This window comes from Babylonia areolata, chromosome 27 (genome assembly GCF_041734735.1).
Source record: "Babylonia areolata isolate BAREFJ2019XMU chromosome 27, ASM4173473v1, whole genome shotgun sequence".
In the NCBI taxonomy this organism is placed as follows: domain Eukaryota; kingdom Metazoa; phylum Mollusca; class Gastropoda; order Neogastropoda; family Buccinidae; genus Babylonia; species Babylonia areolata.
The window spans coordinates 18,173,864-18,198,423 of record NC_134902.1 but is presented as its reverse complement, the minus strand read 5'-3'; the positions used below and the strand labels follow the sequence as shown (position 1 = coordinate 18,198,423).

The 24,560-nt window shown below is 39.9% G+C and overlaps 1 protein-coding gene across 1 annotated transcript; it reads right to left on the bottom strand.

The window, feature by feature from the left end:
- Positions 1-1,678: 1,678 nt before the first annotated feature.
- LOC143301191 (uncharacterized) lies at positions 1,679-23,579 on the bottom strand. Its single transcript, XM_076615296.1, has 4 exons — positions 23,517-23,579; positions 17,241-17,378; positions 13,597-16,018; positions 1,679-11,852 (listed from the first exon to the last, which is right to left on the bottom strand). Exons 3-4 carry the CDS (start codon positions 15,998-16,000, stop codon positions 11,848-11,850), a joined length of 2,409 nt encoding a protein of 802 aa, XP_076471411.1. The 5' UTR covers positions 16,001-16,018; positions 17,241-17,378; positions 23,517-23,579; the 3' UTR covers positions 1,679-11,847.
- Between the last annotated feature and the right edge of the window lie 981 nt (positions 23,580-24,560).

Sequence of the window (24,560 nt, the reverse complement as noted above, 5' to 3'; positions counted from 1 at the left end):
AACCAAACATGTAGCAGTCTCTCCATGAATATAATTATGGTAATCCAGTCCATATCTGTAATTGATGGATCCACATCCATTTCTTCCATGCATGCATTCATTTCAAATGTGTATTTGCGTTCTTCTATGTCCTTTGTGTTCTATGTCTGACTGGCATCTTACTGCAACACACTTGGTTGGGGGTTCCATGAGGCAATCCTTGCAAACCCTACGTTTGCTTCGAATTGTTCTTGTTCTTGTTGTTGCTTCGAATTAAGAATGTTCCTAAGTATATGGAATTTACCACAGAGTTGGAAAACATTCTTAACTCTGAGCAAAACTTAGCGCTGCTAAAATCTTCATTTTTGCCCCTTCTGAAAATAAACAGCTATCTCCTGGAAGTTCAGGTGTCTGAAATGTAAGAAAAAAAAACAAAAAAAAGCAGTGAACAGGTAGACTGTTTCATATGAAAACACCCAGACACATGCACAGTTCCCATAAACAAAACATGCTTTTCTCAGACTATCTCCAAAGCCAAGCAAAAAACAAAACGAAACAACAACAAACAAAAAAACACCAAACATGATCTACGCTGCTGATGAAATAGATGTGTGAATATCTTATTTTCAGCACTTTTTGTTTTTGAAATGCATCAGACTCTTTGTCAAATGGTATGACTTTGTTCTTTAAATTCAGTAAATTAACTCACTCAGTACGGCCAGTCCTCTCGTCTCCTCTACACTGACCCCTCGGATGTCCAGTGGGTGTCTGAATGACCCAACCTTTAGCTTCCGTCGTCAGAATTGTGGTATTCTTTGTCAACATTCACCTCTTCAGTATAAGAGCCTTCCGCTAGCAATATTTTGATGATGGTAATTGGGGTGAAACACTGTTAACGTCGTCTCTTTCGCCGTTCGTATGGAAAGAGTTAAGGTCTTTGTTGAATGGTACTGGTCAGTGAATATCCCATTATCATTACTGTTTGTATTCCATTATCATTACTGTTTGTATCTGAAATGCATCAAATGCATTTTCATGTCAGGAACAAAAAAAAAAATTTCTTTCTTTTTTTTTATTTTCTGATTCTAGATTGTTGAGAAATTGGATTTGGGTTTATTAAATCAGACTTCCATATTTCTCTTCTTCTTTTTTTTTTTTTTCAGGGATAAAGATTGAAAAATATGGGGGGTGCACAAGTCTGTGGCGTGTTTGGGTGCGTGTTTTTTTTTTTTTTATATTTATTTATTTATTTTTTTTATACATTCAGCTTTTTGTTGAATGGTACCAGTCAAGGTTTTTATTCAGTATTCCAAAATTTTTCTAAACCCACAGGGCCAAACCATATTTACCGAAGACTAGATTTCCAAATGACTATGTGAACCCTGATATTATATATATATATATATATATATGTGTGTGTGTGTGTGTGTGTGTGTGTGTGTTGTATGAGGGAGACCGAGTTAGACATACAGATTGATAGATGCACGCACACACAGTGACACACAACACACACAAATGCATTTACACAGTGACACACACATACACAAAAGATGCATAGTCACCGCCCCCCCCACGCCCCCCGCCCCCCGGTGCACAAACACACACACAAACATACAAAGATGCATAAATACAATGACACACTCATACACACCAGATGCACAATGTACATCAGTAAAGAAAAGAAAAAAAGAATGCATTTACCATTCAACCTTTATTCCTTGTAATAATAATATATGCAAGACAATTATTCAGTGTCAAGAAACATGGATTCAAGTTCTCATGGCAACATTTAGCTTGAATTACAACATCCACACACACACACACACACACACACACACACACACACAGATGCATACATAAACAAATGCATTTCCCACCTACTCTCACTTTCAGGAAAACAAAAGTTGCAACTTTCTTTTTAAATCTTGAACCCTATGTATATTTACATATATGTATGTTACAAAATACATAAGTACAGGTTCACTCTCACAATAATTCTACATTCTGGATGAGCAAGAAGAAAGGGGTGACCTGGGGCACAGTGGGGATGTTGATAATCCCCCCCCTCCCGATGAAATTAATTCTTCTAAAATTCACGGAAACTATCCACACAGTGCATTGCTCACACATTCACTGAAGCCATCAAGATTGCCTTGCTCACATAATTACTTTTGCACAGAAGCTTTGTGTTACCAAATTTACTAGGAGAAAGTACCAAATAAAATGCACAGACGGAATTCATTACACTAAAAACAACTAAACAAACTCATACACACAAATCAAAAACCCCTTGACAAATGTCAAACAAAAAAATGAATCTCATTAACAATACCAAAGATTCATGTCCGTTTGTCTCACCGAGACAGTGAGAGCTAGTGAAATCAATTGTTGTTGGGTGAATCACTCTGTGTGTGCTTCATTTGGATTTTTAGTTACATGGTACTTGTTCTTGTTGCTTATAGTCCAGCCGACTGCACAGGGCCATATCAGGACTGTCAAACCATACAAATGCTCAACCGCATCAACACGAAACTGTCGCATCTACAAAAAAACACCAAAACAGACACCACAAAATACAGTTCATGATACAGTATCCCAACCATCTAGCTCCTTATGGCAAATAAGACTAGGCATGCTGGTGACGCCAACCATTCTGCTTAATCTATCATCCCCAGATTAAAAAAAAAATCGTAAAAAAGGAAAAAAACAAACAATACTTCAAAACCAAACAAAAAATACATAAAAAGGCCATATAGGCAAATAACATTGCAGAATAGGCAGGTAGTGCCCATCCCAGTGTTTACATCTCACTAGTGACCTAGTCGCTAGAGAAAGCACAGAAAGTACATCATACACTGTGGAAAAGAGAAAAACGTGTCAAGGCTTGGTTGAAAAAAAGAAAGGGGAATGGAGTGGGAAGGCATGAAAAGGAGACAACAGTGAAGAAATAAAAAAAGAGAGAAACAAAGAGAGTGACAGAAAAGAGGAAATTTCTAGCTTACAATTTCCAGAAGGCGGGGATGCTATTTATACTGAAAGACTCCATGGCATCCCCATGGGGGAAGTTACATGGTAAAACCAGTCATGGCCATGGTGAAGTAGATGGCATTGCTGACTGACTGACGGCTGGGAGTCACTTTCGTTTCACGGCAGGGGTGGGTTTTTTTAGCCCGTAGGCGGTTCCTACCCAGAATTCAGTGTGCTGTGGGCTTAAGTGGGAAGACTGGAAACCACAGTGACAGCGTGTGTGCTTCGATTTTAACATTTGTTCATACGTTATTTTAGACAAATTCAGTCTGATCACATAGCGTAATTGTGTGTGTGTGTGTGTGTGCGTGTGCGTGTGTGCTGTTGTGTATCATAAAAAAATATATTCAGAATCAGAACTTTGGAGATACATGTCATATTCAACTGCATCAACCTAAGTTTTGCTTGAAATTATCTTTCATGAAGGAAGGCCACTGCAAACTGGGAAGACCCTGCATGCGCTTCAAGGACACCTTGAAGACGAACCTCAAAGACTGTGACAGACATCGCTTCCTGGGAAACTGATGCCCTTGACCGCTCTCACTGGAGGATGCTGTGCTCCAGTGGCATAAAGACGTTTGAAAACAAGAGAATGCTGGCCATTAAGGAGAAGCTGAGTGAAGGAAGCAGGGCTCAACTTCTGGAGACGTTTTCCTTTGCAACACCTGTGGGAAGTGCTGCGCATCCAGAATCGGCCTCTTTTCCCATATGAGGACACACACTGACAGATAAGCCTGCCTGCCTACTCATCCGTCGGACCGACAGGAGACTCCATCATCTTTCATTAGATATAAGGTCAAGGAATATCTTAAGTTAAGAAGCTGAAACTAAAGTATGAATTAATGTTAATTATACACCCATTAATTCTAAGGGGAAAAAAAGTATGTAAAGTTACCTGCAAAAAGCCATGGCCAAGATATAGTACACAATGTAATTCTCAACAATCTCAAACAGCAAAAAACAAAACATTGGCAAACTCACTTTACAAACATGATGCCACCATGCATTACCAAGCACATATTAGCAAGCTTCATTTTAGTCTCACATACACACACACACACTCTTTTCTTTTTCTCTGTACAACTTCAGTCAAAAAAGGTTACACTGCTTGTGTTGATAACGGATTTTCTCTCTCTCTTCTCTGTCTCTCGCATAGTATTTGTCCACTTCATGTGCAACTTAAATCAGGAAGAAATTTCCGCTTGCAGTGAAGAGGGACTGAGTTAAAACTCAAGCATGACAGCTGACACAAGTGATATACCTGAAATATTAGTGAAAAGGTTAAAAAAGAAAAGAAAAAAAATCCAACATCCCGTTCTGCACCTACTAAATTCATTCCATGAATGACTCTCTCACTCAGTATCTTTTGCCTCCAACATGCTCTCATGTCCGACAGCAAAAATTCTTGCTCCCATTTATCTAACATAGGCCGCGTGTGAGAGCCCTAAGTGTACAGGTGCTGTCTTAGTTTCTTCCCTTTTCCCCCCAACATGTCATCATCACGGAACATTTCAGCAATGTATCGATGAACACTGTCCCTTCTCCATTACATGGGCCTGCAGCGTTTGCATCCGTGCCTGCAAGCTCAGTTTTTCTATTTTTTGGTTCTTCATCCTACCATGACTAACTGACTCCATCTGTCCTGCACCCAATCTCACTTCATGCAAGTGTCTGTTATAATTTGTACACAAAACATCACAATGTCCAGTATGCAAGTGAACAATTCATTAAACTTTCTTGAATGGAGCTGGTCAAGATTTTTATTTTATTTTTTCTTCTTCTTTTTTTTTTTTAATATGTAAATGCCAAGACTTTTCCCTGACAGAAGAGCAAACATATTTTCCCCCAGACTTTTCTAGCCCTCAAAATGATTCTCTCATTTTTTCCCAAGACCTCCTCGATTTGCAAGTCATTTCTCTGATCCTTATTTGCTTTTTCCTGTGACTTGACAAAAAGGGTTATTACATTGTTTAGCATAAAAAAATCTTTCCCCTACCAATAAATCAATCAAATTTTCCACACAAACTTCTGTACAGGTGTGCTAGCAGTACCTTGGCTTATTGGTTCTGTTTTAAACACTTCTTCAAGCCTATACAGGCGGTCAGACTATCAGTGTCAGAGGGTTCACAAAACGTTAAGGACCACTCAGGCGCAATACCCAAATGGTTAAAGCATTGGACTTTCAATCTGAGGGTTCTGGGTTCGAATCTCGGTGGCGTCTGGTGGGTAAAGGGTGTAGATTTTTTCGATCTCCCAGGTCAACATATGTGCAGACCTACCAGTGCCTGAACCCCCTTTGTGTGTATACACATGCAGAAGATCAAATATGCACGTTGAAGATCCTGTAATCCATGTCAGTGTTCAGTGGATTATGGAAACAAGAACATACCCAGCATGCACACCCCCGAAAATGGAGTGTGGCTGCCTACATGGCGGGGTAAATAAACAAAACGGTCATACAAGTAAAAAAAAAGTTAAATGTTACACGTTTGTCTGAGTGTGTATGTGTGCGTGCCTGAAATCTGATTGAATGACACAGGAAATGAATGATGAGCGCCCAATGGCAGGCGTCAGTCGGCTCTATCCAGGTAGGCAGTAGAGCTTGGTCTCGGACCGAGGATAGGTGCTACATAAGTATCCATATCAATCAATCAATCAATCAAACCACTTCCTTGCAGTTTTCTTCTTGGGGGCATTGTGAAATGATGCTGAATTTCTGGCAAACAAGGAAGTGAAGCAGCTAATGTAATGAACAACACTCATGAGCAGAGGTGCTGTCTTGCACACACGTTTCCATTTCTTACAATGAAAAAGCACAGCTATCCTTTACAAATTGTTAACAGTTTTCTGAAACATCCATTTTTCAGATGCAATGTTCATACTCTTCATGGTGCATGTGTGCGTAAAACAGCCGTTCGCGTTTTCAACGAGAGGCCAGTTAGTAGACTATATGCAGTCTTCGTGAGCCTGTATGATTTAAATCATCTTCTGCTTTTATGAAATTGTCCTTAACCTTATGTAAACCCTGTACATGAAGCCATTACCACTGTCACTCTTTTAACCTGCACAACTTGGACATAACTTCATTTAACAATTTCCCTCCCTATGCACAATGTCACTTGATCTTTCTTTCCAGACAAACTTCTGTTTGCATGCCAATATGACTTCAACAGCTAAAGGCTTTGTCTTCTCTGTGCTCAGAGCAAACATATAAAAACAATTAAGAAACCAAGAAGAAACAAACAACAATGACTCGGTGTCCTGAAATCTTGCCATACGTCTTTACGAAAGGGCAACAGCAACATAATCTTGTACAGTTTTCGTGATCAAGATTCCAATCTATGTCCATGCATCCATTTTAAAACATTCTGCACAAAGTGTATTACATACACTTATTTCCAAGCAGAGCTTTCATTCACTTTGACAGCAGTCAGCTCTGATTAAAGAAATAATCTTTACATAAATCATAAAAACGCGAAAAAACATGCCTGGCTAGCCCCAAAATTTAACATTTAGTAAGGACAGCAATTGTGCAAGTTTACCTGCCATTGTACCAATCACTGGTGTAAGAAAAATTTTTTAAATCCTGGGTTCTCACAGGATTTTCACTTCCAAACACCACACAACCAAACCTTTTCTTTGAAACAACGCTGACATTTTCCACAGAACTCACTACTACTACTATCCACTTCCATAACAAGTCATCTTCAAAACTGTTAAATGATGAATGTTATGGAGGGCAAAATCAATAATTATGGAGGTCACACCAACCCAGTCCAGCGAAAATGGCCGATTATGCTTTGGATTTTCTCTCCTGTTATTATCATGTAAAACCACCACCATGTGTGACCCTTTCAAAAGCTTTAACAACAATCTGCTTTCCACTACTTATTGGTCTATAATCCACACACTTTCCAAAACTCTGTTTCAAAATCCATACACAATTCAAGACTTGGCATATGCTACTCCATTTCTTCTGAACCACTGCAAACTTTTCCTAGCCACACCAACCCAGAAATCACACTAAAATTATATCAAATTAAAATAAAACAAGGACCGAATGATTAAATAAATGGCTGCCCAGAGTGAACAATGTGAGCACAATGAGTTCTTTAAAAAAAAAAAAAAGAAAAAGAAAAAAGAAAGTCCAGTGTAAATCAATAATAATATGATAAAAAAAAAATAAACAAAGAACCAGCAGCCTAAATGTTAACTAATTTAGTAAATAGTAGTAAACATTTGTAAGGATATCAGTTTCCATTATTCTACTAAATAACTTGACTTGGGTCGGTCTGTTTTACATTTCAGTACTAACTACTCTTGAATGATTTAATTGCACTCTGTACTTAATTTGTTGTTCATAGTAATAATACGATGGTAATCACCAAATTGTCATGGAAAACATAAAAAAATGTCAACATCTTTTACCCATTCAATGGAAACATATTCAATTTTCAAACAAATATGTGATGCATGTGAAAGAAGCTGATACCAGGTCCTGCACACACAAGCAACCATGTACTCACTTCTGTTCTCCTTTCAATATCATAATTACAAACCTTAAATTAAAAAAAAAAAAAAAATCATTAAAAAAAAAAGACAGAGGGAAAAAGAGATATTTTACACACAAAAAAACCATCAAATGATAATCTTTTCTGTTTGCCAAAAGTGTTGAAAAAATCCAAACATAATTTGCAAAATGAAATAACAAAAAAAAAACCCCCATCAAATGATAATCTTTTCTGTTTGCCAAAAGTGTTGAAAAAAAAAATTCCAAACATAATTTGCAAAATGAAACAACAACACTCTTATCATGGTCTGCCAAAAGTATTTATCAGTGAATCAAGTTATGAAGCCAAACAAACACAAATCGTAAATGAAGTTAATAAAAGTATATACACACACTGAAAAAGAATCAGCCCAACATGAACTGGTGGCAAACAGTGGAGAGAGACCTCAAACGTGTTGACAGATGATGGGATGACACACACAGCAAACTGGCCGAGGACTGTGGGCTATGGAGCTCCTCGACTGCCTCATGCGTCAAGTGATGCGTGAGCATGGGCATGTTCAGTAACAACATGCTAAAAATTCATAAAATATAACACAAAATAATAACAAATGAGTGTGATGATAAGGAGGTTGATACACACACTGAAGGGTGCCCGCTTGTGCCACAGACACATGTATGTATTCATAACTTATCCAACCAAGTCCTACCCCCAAAGAGTATGGGTGGGGTGGCTCAATTTATAGGAACGTGCCCAATACAGGTAACGTTTCATTACCAGTAAGAAATCTAGGACATGGACAGAAATAATAATGGCAATGATTATAATAATGGACATCTGTCCAGAGTTCTACTGCAGGCCCACAGGGTGGGGGGTAGGGAGGGTAATGTAAGGGGTGGAGGGCAGGAAGGGGAAGGGACATGTCTTTGTTGCTCAATATGCATTTAAAAAAAAATCAAAAAAAATCAGCGGACCTAGAATCATACTAACAAACGGACGAAGAGAGAGAATAATGATCCTGCAAAGTTGCGACTGACACCAAAGAAATCACTGCTGAAAGTGAAAAGGCAAGTGACTGTTCATTATTTTTCATATATTTCTTTTCATTTATGTTCATGTTCTGTACAAACCTGGGCTTGACCACTGAGGCCTGACCAGTGCGTTGGGTGCATGTTTGGACTTTATGTCAGGTATTTGCTCCTTTATCCTTTTTAACTCACTCGGGACGACAAGTTTTCTCCCTTGCTTTTCCCCACAGACGGACCATTTGTAAGGGTTTGGAAAAAAATTACAAAAAATACAAAATACAGAGTAAGAAAATGAAACTTTCAGAACTGGTTTATTACGTGTTGAGCTATTACATATAAAAAAAAAATAAAAAAAATCAAATTTCTCATCTTATTTTACAGTTTTGCCATATGTAGAAAATAATGCCAATTTTTCACCCTGAATCACCATACCCATGCTCGCTTTCTGCATTAAATTCACTTTCTTCTTCGTCATCATCCACCTCTTCAATGTCCGACCCTTCAGTTTGTAGCATTTCAAGTACTTTGGCAACACTAAAACATTGCTGTCACTGCCTTGTTCGCTCCACATCATTTTAAGAAGAGCCCGCTTTGCTAACAGGCTGGCACGCGAGCAGACGACCGGTCAGTGACTTTGTCAGCGTGTGTGTCAGACGGGCCACACATGGCAGGCTGGCCAATCATACCATTCGATTGTGGAGTGACCCAGAATAGCGCGCTCTGCTTGGCTAATCACAAAATCATGTGTACAACGTGTGATGGATTTTTATTTCTTGAAAAAGCTATTCCATTCCGTCATCTGAAAACAAATACATTTTATGTAGGAATGCTCACGCATTCCTTCGTCCGGAGAGAGTTAAAACAGATATTGAGAAAGTGTCTTTGAATGGATCACTCCACACACTTCTGACACCTCCATGAAATTCAAACAATGAAAGCATTCATTTATGTTTTATAAAAAACATGATCACAGTTTAAACAAGAGTTTCTTCTCTGCAGTTATGTGAACTGTTTAAGTTCTACAACATGTACAAGATGTAGTCTGCTGGACTGACTCATGGCCTTTACTAGGGTTTGTTTTTCTTCACCTCTCCCCCTTTTTTCTTCAACTTAAAAAAGCAGCCTCGGGTCACTGTATGAGTCACAGTTAAAATTTATGGCCCCTTTCTTTCCCATCCAGAAAAAAAAAACAACATCACTGACCAACAGACTTTGTAAACCAGTTAGTGGATAAAGAAAAGTAGAAGAATGCACAGAGAGAGAGACAGAGAGACAGACAGAGAGAGAGAGAAAGGGAGGAGGGGGGTTATACACAGAGAAAGATAGGGAGAAAGAGAGAGACACTGACAGAGTGAAAGACTGAAAGACAGAAAGACAGAATGAGCGAGACAGACAGACCTAGACTGAGAAAGAGAGAGTGCAAGAGACTGATGAACAGATGGACAGAGAGAGAGAGAGAGACAGACAGACAGAGACAGACACATCCACATGCACACACACACATAATGCCTCATACACCCTTCATGCATGTGCAGTCACAAACACACACACTCATACAATGCCTCACACATCCTTCCTGCATGCACAGCCACACACACACACACACACACACAGGAAAAAAAATGATGTATACAATCACACACCCACATAATAAACAACAAAACAACAACTTGCACTTAATACTCACAATCTGATAACAAAGACAGGTCTAAGTGAATTCATTGTACTTCTTGGAACATTGCAGGGGAAAAACTAAAAAAAAAATCCAAAGTAGAAATCCATGCAGCATCAGTGATTCTACATTCCAAAGTACACTCAACACTAAAAGAATGAGACAAAACACAAATCTTCTACATTCCAAAGTACACTCAATACTAAGAATAAAAGAAAGAGACAAAACACAAGTCTTAATAATCATAGGCCCGTTGTCTCTCTCTCTCTCTGTGCTCTCTCTCTTGATCATTAGCATTAGCAATGCTTGCATGTTTGTGTGAATGTTTTAGTGCTTGCTGGCTGTACAGTATGTAAGTAAATTACTAAATATGACTTCCCTGAAACTTAATGAACACTTGTATCTTCTTGTGGCCATTCCTTTTGACCTTGCTGGAAATTCCAGACTACTATTACCACTACTGTTATGGGTTCAACATTTTCTTGATGTGTTCGATCTTTCAAATTACTGATCCAAACTAAAAGGAAGATTGTATTGTAACAATTTGTACTGTTGATTATATTCTATAAATTTTTGTCACAGATTTGTCTTCCAGTGTGTGAAATTCAGGATCTGCCTTTCTCTAGGCATGGCCACTGTGCAGCCCCCCCCCCCCAAAAAAAAATGCCTGCAAAGTTCTTTTCTGCAATGTTTCATCATCAAAGTAGAGTTTTTCTACAGATTAGCATCCATACTCCAATAATTCAAGTTCTAACGGAGATGGAGGGAGTAATACAGAATCCTTGCCTATGCGTGAAAAAGCAACCAAGATCTTCACTTCCTATTAGTTGGTTGCTCAATCTGAAAGACCAGTACTGAATCTGTTTTTATTCTTTTAACATACAGCAATATGTACACTTGAGGCATGGTACTCACTGATCATCCAAAGTTCTGCTGAAGATTGGGTTTTTTTTTGGTTTTTTTTTTTTGTTTTTTTCCCCTTTTCTGACCACCTTTATGCTTCTCCATTGGCAACCTGTGAACTGAAGCAAAACGAACCAACAAAATAAATAAAGATAAATCAAATCAAATAAATCAAATAGAACAGACGATTTATCTCAGAGGCCCAATTTAAGTACATTACAAACTTATGCTTCATGCATAACCGACTTCCAAATTCTGCTAAATGTTCTGCATGGTAAGGAAACTGTTAAACAGATGGTTTCAAAAGCAAGCACGCCATCACAATACAGTGCCCTCTTCCCATTCTCCCCCTGTGTGTGGACCAGAATATTCAATTCTGAACATAAACAGGCAAAAAGTTACACATTAGCAAAACATTCATAACCACTCTATAATATCATTTTCAACACGCATACACATGTACACGAACACCAGTTCAATTCTTGCACTGTCAACATGAACGTCTTCAAGCCCAAAATCACCCTTATCATATTATACAGTAATAATGCGTTTTTTATGTGGCATACGATGGGACATCTTATCAACCATCTTCTGTACATGCCTCTCCCATCCACTGGCCGACGGGAGGGGTGCTACACGCGTCAAGTCTTTATGACTTACATGACTGTGTCGAGATACATGTGTCAGGTGGTGTGAACTCTCCAATCATGCGGATGAAGCAGTTCCGTCATTCTGAAAATATACACATCCACATAATGTCAAAAACATCAATAACCCTGGTCATGAGTTTCCTGTCATATTTGCTGCACTTCAGTTATCTAAAAATTAAAGTAAGCTTCTCTCCTGTTTAGTGCATTACAAAATGGATTTTTCAGTACTGTCTATTTGCAATGAAAAAAAAAAATCAATACAAGACATGGGAAAAATTAATGAAAGGAAACATATTAACATCAATATTTATTATTACATTAGAAATACAATAATAATAATAATAATACTGTACATTTATATAGCGCCCTTTCTCACTAAGAGCTCAGGCCACTTTACATGAAAGAAAAATATTACAAGTAACATAAAACATTCATGGCCACTCTTTCTCTTTGTCGCAATATGACTGTCAACATCATTATGATTACAACTTATGAGTCATTTCTTGAAAAAAATCTAAGCACAGTCAAAAAGCCGACTTCCTTCATAAGTTCATGAGTAATACTGACAATACAGTCATATGAATACGTACGTATATCAACTACACGATAAACCTTTTTTTTCTTCAAAACCTGTTCCCCTAGTTGGAACAAAACAGCAGAAACTGGGCAACATGCCATATTCAAAACACAATTGTGAAGAGCATTATAGATGAGTGTATAATTCACTGGATTTTCAATCTGAGGGTGCTCAGTTCAAATCCCATGATGCAAGGCACCTGGTGGGGTTACAGGTGTGATTTCTCCGATCCCTCAAGTCCTTCAGGTCAAAAGATGTGCAGACCTGCTAGTGCCTGAACTGCCTTTGCCTGCATACGCTTGCAGAAGATAAAATATCCATGCTAAACCAGTTTATTGTAAGATCCCAAAATCCATGTCAGCATTCTGTGCATTATGTAAACAAGAAGTATGCACACCCCCCAGGAACAGAATATGGCTGCCCACATGGCAGGGTAAAAACGGTCTATGTATTATGTAATTCATTTTAGCCTCTTACACAAAGAATACTAAACTGGTGAAAGTGGGAGAACTCTGACAGCCCACAAAGAAAAACACAAATTGTCCTGGTCTGTTTAAAAAAACAAAAGGACCAACATTATAAAGTATATTTTTTATTGAGTTCTGTTGGTCTACATAAGGACAGAAGAAAAGCTTAGTAATATCAATTTACTAGTTCGTATTACTTATCTATTTCCTTTCACTGAATGCGTTGAGGAAAACATAAAATTCATAAGTGGTCAGTTGTCCGTTACTGTGTGTTAAAACTTAAAATTTCATATAATCATTATCAAAAGTAAGTATGTGATGGACTTGTCTTCCAACACTAAACAGAATCATTCAAACCATTGCTGCTTGCGCTAACTACAGACAAATTATGGGCTCAGAGAAATATAAACCAAGAGACATCTTTAATACAATACCATAATAGTCTGTAAATCCAGATAAAATTCAATGAATAAACTTAATCACTTGCCAAAACCAGTATCCTTATATAATTAAAAAAAAAAAAAAATTTAAAACATCCATTTCTTTAAATTTGCAAACTGTTAGGCAGGTGTGAAAACGTTTAAATTTACATTCAAATGATGTAAATGATGTTCCTATGAAGAGTATAATGCTTTCTAATTCTAAGAACCAGCTGCATCACATTTCCTAGTAGAATTGTCAAAAGAAAACTGTTCACAGCACCCTAGACTGCTAGAGACAGACAAGACAATCTAGTACAGATCTACAGTGGGGCAACACCAACACTTATAGTGGGTCTGCACCTGAGGAGCTGGGATGATGCTGAAGAACAAGCTGCGGCACATCTGACGACACAGCCGCTGACGACACAGAGACAATCTGAGGCAGCAGCATGGCAGACTCTCCTTCCTGGACCAACACCTGCCGGGGCTCTGACTCTGATTCTGAGACCAGAACCTGTTGGGGTTCTGAGACTAACACCTGCTGGGGTTCGGAGACCAGAACCTGTTGGGGTTCTGAGACTAACACCTGCTGGGGTTCCGAGACCAGAACCTGTTGGGGTTGGGACTCTGAGACCAGAACCTGTTGGGGTTCTGAGACTAACACCTGCTGGGGTTCTGAGACCAGAACCTGTTGGGGTTGGGACTCTGAGGCCAGAACCTGTTGGTGTTCTGTGATCACACCATGTTGAGTTTTGGAGACGAGAACCTGTTGGGGTTGACATTCTGACTTGGGGACCAAAACCTGCTGGGGTTCGGGGACCAAAACCTGCTGGGGTTCGGGGACCAAAACCTGCTGGGGTTCGGAGACCAAAGCCTGCTGCAGTTCGGAGACCAAAACATGCTGCGGTTCAGAGTCCAAAGCCTGTTGTGGTACCAAAGCCTGTTGCGGTTCAGAGACCAAAGCCTGCTGGGGTTCTGTGACTAAGACCTGCTGGGGTTCGGCGGCCCCTAAAACCTGCTGTTGGGAGTCTCTGTTTCTGGCAGCGATGGTGGCTGCCACCGCACTCATCTCCAGCAGGCCGGTCACGGCACTGTCCGAGGCCAGGGCGGCTGCGTGTGGTGACACCTCCTCACCATTGGCTGCCGGCACCACCAGGCAATGCTTATCCCCTTCCTCTTCCTGGGCCACCACCCCCACCTGGCCCCCAACGTCCACTGGCTCCATCATCCCCAACACTCCTTCCTGACCACCGGCCGCCACATAGCTGGTGACCGCCTCTACCACAGCGTGACTCTGCTGGTGATGCTGCTGCTGCTCCTCCACAAGGACGTGGTGGTGGCCTTCAGAAGGGTCTTGCTCGCTCTTGATGATCTGACCTGTGGGGTGAGTCACCAGCTGGGCCTGGCCGTGCTGCACCAAAATCATCTGCTGCCCCGCCAAATGGGTCTCTGCTAGTGCTGCTGTTGCTGTTGCTGTGGAAGGAGCAGCACTTTCCTCCGCCTGCAGAGTGGCGGTGGTTTGGGAACTGGGGTCTGCCTGGCCTCCGCAAAGGACGGCTGCCTCCTCCGCTTCACCCTCAGCCAGCATGTGTTGTTGCTGTTCCTGAAGTGCGTTTTGCTGACCGCTCGGCCCACCGTTACCGTTTTGGATGATGATTCGACTACCACTGGCAGAATCTGCAGGGGCCATGTTGTTGGCTTGCATCACCCTGATCATGTCCGACTCGTTGGTGCAGATGATGTACTTCTCCCCCGCGTTATCCTCGTAAGGCTCCTCTTTCGGCAGGAATGTCTGAACCTGAGGGTGCTGCTGGTGGTGGTGGTGGTGGCTGCTGGGCTGCTCCAACTGATACTGCAGCTCCACTTGTTCCGTCTTGATGCGCTTCACAGGGGGAGCATGGGCGTACATTTCCTGAGTGTTGTTCGCAGAGCGGAAAGCCGAGCCGGCCAGCTGCGTCAAAGTGTTGGCGGCGTCCACAGCCGTGGGGGGACCATAGTCCACCTCCGGCAGGGGCTCCTGGACCACCTGCGGCTCCTGGGCACTGGTGATCACCTCCGTCTCCCCCCCCTGGGGCTGCTGGTCAAACACGATGCCCTGTTGCGACAGCTGGGTCAGCAGGTGGGCCAGCGACAGCTCCCCGCTCTTCGTGTTCAGGTCCAGGTTCTCCACCTCTATCACAGTCTCCCCGTTCTCATTGACATAGATGTTGGTGGGCTTGGCTTCGCTGTCGCCCTGCTCCCCTTCGTTCATGTAGACAGTGACCGCCTGGGGATTGCTGGTGGAGGCCGAGGAGGTGCCCTGCTGGGCACGGCTGTACGACTGCAGCACAGGCGCGTCTGTGTAGTGCTGCTGGATGCCCGTGCCGAACGTCGGCTCCGGGAAGATCAGTGGGATGGGAGCGCGCTGCATGGAAGAGGGTTTGTTACATGGGTACTTGACGTGCTCACGCATCTCGTCCAAAGAGACGAAGCGCTGCCTGCAGATGAAGCAGCACAGGTCTTTGCTGGAGCCGTCCTCACGGGGGACCGTGATCTGTGTCACCATCTCAGGGTCAAGAGTTTCTGCCATCTTCTGCAGGGACTGCGTCTCAATCTCTCGCCGCCGCACATGGTTGTCAAAGCTTCCAGAGCGACAGGAACGGCTGTGACGCCAGCGTGTGATGGCATCTTCAAATACCATCATGCAGTGTCGGCACCAAAATCGTTTGGCTGAAGGAACGCTCAGTCGATGGCATGGATGATGGGATACCCTTGATCGTTGCATTTTGAAGGTCTTTTTGGCCTGGAAAAGGGAAACATTATCAATCATAATCTATACCAAAACTACACATAACACACAAAACTGATTTATTCTACCATACAAGCGTTTCATTTTAACATGTTCAATATTAGTAACGTTTGCAGTGTGTGTGTGTGTGTGTGTGTGTGTGTGTGTGTGTGTGTGTGTGTGTGTGTGACCATGTGTGCGTGCATCTGAGGATGTACACTGATATCATTTTAAAACCCCAATCAATGAACAACATTCCATCTCTCACATCCCTTTCCTTCTGTTTGACTTGCACAGGTTACACAAACATGCTTTCTCTGATGAGCCTTCATTGCACTATTGAACATATACCACTCCCCCCCCACCCCACCCCAACCCCCACAAATCTGTGTTTCTGTGGTCCCTGATCCAGGACATGCAACCAGGGTGGTGTATGTTTTCTACATGTCTGCTGGATACTCTCCTGTCTTCTTGATCTGTTGCTATTTGTATTAAAAACTAGTAGTAGTATGCCTGAAGATGTAGTTAAATAATACCATTTTCCAAGTGAAAAGATATTAAACCGAAGCAGGGACCATGATTCTCCAATCCTCCAACAAAAATATTTTTTTCCATTTTTTTTTTAACAGCTGATTATACTGTCTCAAACTGTTTAAGTTGTACCTGACACAATCACTTTCAGACAATATTTCATAACAAAAATCATTGTACCTGATACAGTGTGATAAATATATTGCAATCACACTTTCAGGCTTCATACTTCATTATCTTATCATAATAAATAAACTGAACACTCACCAAACAGTGAAACATTTTATGCAAAAACTGACCTGGACACAATCCATTTTTACTTCCTTGTTTTGATTTAATCCAAACACACTTTTGAAAAAATATGACTAGGCCAGTAGGTGTATATTATCAGAATTACTATTCAGCGGAAACAGTAACAATAACAGCCAACAAACACAATTCCCGTGACTTCAGGAATACCCTTGAAACTGCCCACAGTAGTACAATCATATTCATCATAAAAGTTTTGACTTGATTAATCAAAGTCCTTTGACTTGACTGAGTTGAAAATAAAACTTTAAATGTTCTCTGACAATGATAATCCCCTCCCTGCTGGACCAATCAACCCTCCATCCCTACTCACACCTCTCTCTCTCTTACACACACACAAACTGATTGGGAAATATCAATTAAAAACTTATTCAACATAAGGAATAATCAGCATCACCTGTCTGCAGACTCTGTGAAAAGGAGAGCTGTAGACAAGCCTCACAAGGTCCTTGTTCTCCAACTGCAGCAACTTGGGTAAGCTAGGCCCTAGATGAAGACTCTCTGGGGAACCACACAGTCCTTCGGTTTCATGCAGCTGTACAAAAGTGAGAAAATGGAATCTTAAAAAAAAACCCAGCATAAACAATTAACACACATTCAGTGATTCACCCAAACAAACACAAATGTACACACATGATCCCACATACACACACACACACACACATTATAACACAGATGCAGCCAATATATTTCTGCCACTAAAAACCTGAGTTCCACCAATTTTGTCATTATTCCAATGCATGCCAATCGGATATAAACTAAGGGAAATAAACAGTTATCACAACAAAAATGATGCGACGCACAAACTAACTACATGTGACCACCTGATGGCTACAGTTGACACACAAATTTACAGTACTTAACTGATGGTTGAGATCTGATCAGATGGAACCATTCTGTGTATCATTTTTGAATAAGTCCAAGACAAAAACATTACTTTGCAACTAATTATGACTGCTTCAAGAACAAAATAAAGTTTTAGACAACTTAGAAGATAGTTCTCTGCCATAGGTGACTCCAGCTGACATTGTGGGGTCATAGCAAAAGGTCCATTTTTCACATTGTAACAAAGCTTGACAAAGCTGCAGCCAACTTTCCCGTGCCAAGGAAACTGACCACCCTTCCCAGGAAACTGACCACCCTTCCCCTCTTGACCAAGGTTGAAGTGAACAAGTCCACGGTGTTGTTTTGCAACAAAATGAACTGTTGTAGACTGAGAGAAATGAGTCTAAAATATCTGGCGATTTACAAAGTGTTTTTCACATAGAAACTTGGTGGCAAAAGATTTAACTTTTAAAAATAAATGTGAAAGAGCTAACTATAATAGCTTAAAATAAATCAAAAGGATGGTACTAGTGAGTAAAATCAAAGGACCAAAAATCAAGTTTTATGAGAAAATGTTTTCAAATAATAATAATGCAGACTGCCACACACAGAAACCAGTCATCAAGCTGGTGACATTTGCAATAAATGATAATGTACACATATGACACACATTTTCATTGTGCATACCGTATGCAAGCTGAGTAACACATAAAAAAATTGCAAAATACACATAGAACCAGCAGAAGTTTAAAAAGCACTATTCCTCCTCATTAGTAAATCACTGGATGCCTTATGGAATCAAATTCAAATATAATCGTGTACTTGTCATGACACCCATGACAGTCCTGCACCCTCTTCCAGATTTAGCTCCACACTGGTCAGTCAGTACGTGTGAATGAGCCATGCTTCATGATCTGTGTTCTACTGTACAGCATACAAGTGTACATATATATATAACAATTATCAATGATTCACCATCCTCCTTCAAATGTTCAAGGTGCCAGCATTTCATCTTCAACTTTACTCCTTTTTTTTTTCCTGGTGTGTGTGTGTGCATGTGTGCGCGCATGTGTGTGCGCATAAGTGTGTGTGTATGCACATGCATGTAGTATGTGTGTGTTTTAACAGTGCAATTAAATGTAGATTCAAACTTTAAAATAGAACCTGACCAACTTGTACTGATCAAGTTGTTTGAGAAAATGGGAATGTTTTGATTTAAAATCTAAAGGAGGATATAGCTGCTCTTGGCAGTGACATACTGCATATATATCTGGGATGCCTTGATTTGTGTTGAAGATTTATGATCAATTCTATGTATAATGTGATTTAAATTGATAATGATGTGTCACAATAACAGAATTAGTGTGCTCTCTTAACGTAATTGAATTGAAAGTTTAACAAGAATCCTTTGTGTTTATAGATCTTGAAAATAAGCGAAAGTACACTCGTACTCACATGTACTCAATGTGTTATTTCTAAACACACAACATACCTTTGGACATCAACTGAGATAAGGAATGTTTGGTAAAGCAAATATTTTTTTTTAACTGCAGTTGCATTCCAGCTCACTCACTCTCATTCTCTCACATACATACACAGTATGCACACACAGTGAAAAAGACACCCATTAATGATATCTGACATTTAATTTTACAATAATTAATTATTTTTCTGTTGATAAGGAGTATGGGAACACTATGGCTGAAAAAATAGCAAAACACATAAGTAAACTGGATGCTTATTATCAAGGTATACAAATGTTACAAGACACGACTCACACATTTACAAAATGGAGAAATACGTAGTTTTTGAAGATTGAAAATGCAGAAATTAAAAAAAAAAAGATTCTCTTATAACAAAATCATTGAAGTATAAGTGTATATATCTGACAATACTGACAATGATTGTTGATATCAAACTGGCACACAGTGAACTGTAGTTTAATTTCATGATGCTTGATCTTTTCTTGTATACATTATCTGATTATGAGTCAGATGGGTAGCACTAATTCAATGGACATTACTACTACTTTTTGTATGTCATTTAAAGCTGCCGGAAAAGAGGACGCTGATTCCGGTAATACAAAGGAGGTAACTACTGAGGGAAGCTATTTGCCGCAGCTTCTTTCGATTTCTCCGCAGAGCGGACTAGTAGTTTGGACAGGACAGGAATCCAGACCCCTGCTGGACTCTGCACCAGTGGGTCACGGTTAAGTATGTGTAATTAAACTTGTTTATTCATATTGTCACTGATGTCATTGTCCCTTGATGAAGCCTTCAAGTATAAAATATTACTGAATCAGTGAATGATTTAGTCACAGCAAACCACACTTCTTGAGTGCAGTAGATAGATAACTAAATAAGTGGAGAAGATATGGGGGGTCAAAATCTGTTGTAAAAAAGGGAAAAAAAGAAAGCATTCTATCATTGCTCAATGTTAATCTAATGTATGCATGCTGTCGTTTGACATTTGACAGATTCAGTGTACAATATAACTTTTTTATAAGTGTTATTTGAATGAAGTGGTGGCCTAATTGTAATGCACCTGGTTAGTTTGGAGTCACATGAACCAAGATGTTGTTTGGCTGCTACTGTGCTAGTCCTTCAGCTGAGACAATAAACTCAGGCCTTGTATGCAGCACACGCTTAATGCACTGAAAAGAATCCATATCAACAAAAGGGTTGTCCCTGGAAAAATTATGTAGAAAAATCTACTTAGATAGTAAAATCCACTTGAGACGGAAAAAATATACGGGTGGCACTGCACTGTGTGTGTGTGTGTGTGTGTGTGTGTGTGTGTGTGTGTGTGTGTGTGGTGTTAAGTATGCCCACTGTCTAGGATTTAGAACATGCTTTCTTGAGCCAATACTTGGAAAAAATAAAGAAAGTCCAACAGCAACACACAAAAGCCACATCATCAAACAACTGATAACAATAACTTCAGTTTCACTTACAGAGTTACAAATTATACAAGCCCACTTTGTCTTAGTTTTTCTTTTGATGAATACTGAAGATAAAATGATTATAAAATGTTTCAACTACTGCTCCTTGTTGGCCAAACAGTGGGAGTGATGCCATCAACAGCCACACCACACCCACAAGGACTGCTTTTTGTCTTCCACAGTTGGTCCACTCCCAGGCAGCGAGTGATCAGTGGCTCACTTTCTTCACACACAAAAAGAAAAATGGCTTTCAGCATATCTACGCAATGATGGTGACATAATCAATGAAAGAATGGATTGTTTGATTTTTTTTTTTAAACATTCATTAGGAATTCTATGTTCCCCTGAACATGAAATTGCAACATGAAATGCAGGCTCTGAAAAAACCCTAGTATACATGAACTCTGAAACATGACAATATGAAATCATTGAAACTGTTAAAAAAACCCACAAAAAACAGGCATATCAGATGTGTATATATGTGTGTGTGAAAAGAAGTCATCCCATCCCAATCCCCATGTTTATCTAACTTTATGGAACACATTTTATAGCATACTGTCATATATTATTAATATTATAATAATCTGCCATAGCAAATTTAACAATTTCTAACATTTTCATCAAAATATTACATACATACATACACACATACGTACACACATACATACATATAACCACACACACCTACACACACTCAGTGACTTACACCTGCATGCACATCATACACTCTCACACACATACACCGTGACATACACACACACACACTGTGGGTGTGACACACATACACTGTGACACACACACACACACACACTGTGACACACACACACACACACACATAAATTCATTCAAACTAACATTTTCCTTACCACATATGACATAATTTCAAACTCACCTATACTGGATTCAGGATTGGGGTCATCAGCCAGGTTACTAATCATGTATCATCCAACTGTTGCAAAGCAAAATGCAGTCCAGTGGGGGCTGATTTCCCTCTAAAGCTGTAAACAGTGGGCTCAACCACAATACCCTGACATGAACAGATCCAGCTCATCTTGTCACAATGCCGATGAATCTCAAGTCTGCATCACAGGCAACCTGGCAAAAAATAAAATTTCAATAATTTAATTTCTGTAGTGTAATCCACACACAATCCACACACAAGCTTTTATAAGTTTACAGACCCTTGTAAATCAGCAGTGGACAATGTGGAATCAGAAACATTCAATCAAATCAATTAAATATAATTTGCTAACAGATGGGTAAAAACAAAATCTGTCATTTTAGATATTTTTCATAAACCTTCAACATAAGATTGTTTCATTGGAAAACACAAACACACTAAATTCTTTGTAAAATGACTGCGAAAATGGGCTTATAAAAATACAAGACACAGGAGGGCTTGGGTGTGAAGTGGGCCATTACATTTTTATGATTTATTAGTGCATGTGGTTGTGTGTGTGTGTGTGTGTGTGTGTGTGTGTGTGTGTGTGTGTGTGTGTGTGCATGCGCGTGCATGTGTAAGTGTCTAAGAGCACTGATAGGAGTGTGGAGGGGTTGACAAGATGGATCGAGTTGAGTATGTGTTAACAGTATTTCTAAAATGCCAGGAACAAATTGGCTGTATAATCATTTTTTTCATTATCATGATTAAGCACATATTAAACCCGGAATGTAAACACACTCAAACTGTCGTACAATGTCCTACATTTTAATTGAAATGACACCATACTACAGTACATGCCATGATCAGTATACCAAGTTCGCTGCAACAGCATATACCAGTGTTAATAATTACTGACTGCAGTCCACACACACACACACACACACAGAGTCTCTCACACACACACACTCAGTGACAGTGGTTTCGAGTAAATAAAGATTGACATACCTGCACACTGAGAGAATGCTATGTTTTCGATTAACAAAATCATTCTCGAATCCACATGACGCCTGCATGGATGTGGATGCGCTCTCATCGCAAATAACTTTCGTTTTTGCCAACCTCGCCGGCTCCCTCTTGTCCGCAAATCCATTTGCCCATACAACAATAGAAAGGCAAAATGCTGTCACTTGATTCACACTGATCCAATCTGCCACAGCATTTTGAAATGTTCCTTTAGCATAAAATCGAAGTGTCAGGCAAATATGAAAACGGTGGTGAGTGATTCTCTCGGTCCTTACTACTTCAATGTGTCTCATGTTTTTTTCGTGCTAACCAAAAAATACATGCCTTGGAAACTGAAAATTCATGCAGATTTGTGAGTCGTTGAACATTTTTACTGGGCGTGTATGGTCCATTGGTACGCGTTCTCTTCGGATTGCGCGCATGTTTTGTCCCTTCAACACAAACACGCCACGTTGTTTGGCCGCTGGGTACTGAAGGATTTCCACCACCTGCTTGGATTACCGACACATTCGTCATTTCGTAACACAGCACATACTTGGCAGGGCTTGAACCCTCTTCATAGAAATAAACATTACGACAAACACAAATGCGCACGTTAAACTTATGATTCCAAATTCCATGTCAGACTCATGGTTTAACTGGTTAGAGCTCTACAAAAGCACAAAGTCAGCAACACTTGCAAGAGTGAAACCTAATTTCAAACCTTTCTAAGGTTACCAATCAAGTCTGTCGATTACTCGTATAATGAATAATGACATTTACATTTTTGTTGCGAATTACATAAGTGCTTTCATGCTCAGCCTCAGCCTGTGATTGCTGTAAAGTAAATTCATTTCCTTGGCTCCAAAACTACAAAAACGAAACGGTAACAGTCTTTAGTTAGCCCACAAAGTGCAATTCCTGCTTTGTACTTGAAACATACGATTTCTGGAGGAAACTGAACACTTTCATATCCGAATTATCATTCAATGTTTTACTCTAATTGTGATTCATATACATACCCCAAGTGAGTATCTGACAAAACCCAAAAGATTAACTTTTGTGCGTTTTTCATCAACTGGAGTCGACCATGATGACGCTCTTTCAAAGCCAGAGTTCTTTCCCCTGATAAAAAAAATCCCCGACAGTTTTCCTTTCATATCCACCAATCCTTTCAACCAAAAACCAAAATTAACGCGACTAGACCAAACATGTTTAACAAGATATTTTTCAAGCATTTGGTAAACATGAAATCCCCTTTGAGTAAAAAGTTGTCGAAACAAAGACAGGCTTTAACATATAGAGGGCGCAACTAAGTCGTACATATTAATTAAAAGGGAGGTGAATCGATTTTCCGATTTGAGGTTATACGAAGTAACCTCCCTGCTAGAAAAGATGAAAATCCTGTGCATCCTGTACATATAATTATATCCATTTGTAATTGCATGATCACTTTTTTTCTCTCCTGTATTTATCAAACCAATTTAAGTATTACTGGCAAATGGGTGCTAAAATAACAAATTATCACCATGCCATTGTTATTGCTATGCTCAGCCATAGACACTGATATCTCAGTCTCGTGTCTATGGCTCAGCTAACACTGACCTCGGTTCCCAGTTCAGGCTCAACAAGTCAGATACAGAGCCGAACTTCTCACTTCACTCACAGTCATTGTAAATTTAAATTGTGATCTGTGCATTTGTCTATGGAGTATTGCTTTCGCTGTTCTTATCGCATTGTATCAGGCTGATGATTGCATTTGGCATAATTATTTTATTTCATTTTATTTTTCCCCACTTTGTATTATCTCCCCTTTAGTTTCTTTTGTTTGAGATTTCTTTGCTCTTCCTCTGTGGCCGTCATCATGTTATTGTCATGTTTCCTTGTTTCTCTATGACTCAAAACAGTTAATGGGAATAAATTCATTGTCATTGTCATCAGTCCGGCACTGATTTCACCACAAGTCACACGTATCTTAGAACTGAATATCAACCACACGGCACACTGACACACTGTCACATACACACGCACGTATGCACGCACGCACGAACACACACACACACACC

Coding starts and splice junctions, on each gene's coding strand:
- LOC143301191 (XM_076615296.1), bottom strand. CDS start 16,000: ATGCAACGATCAAGGGTATCCCATCATCCATGCCATCGACTGAGCGTT.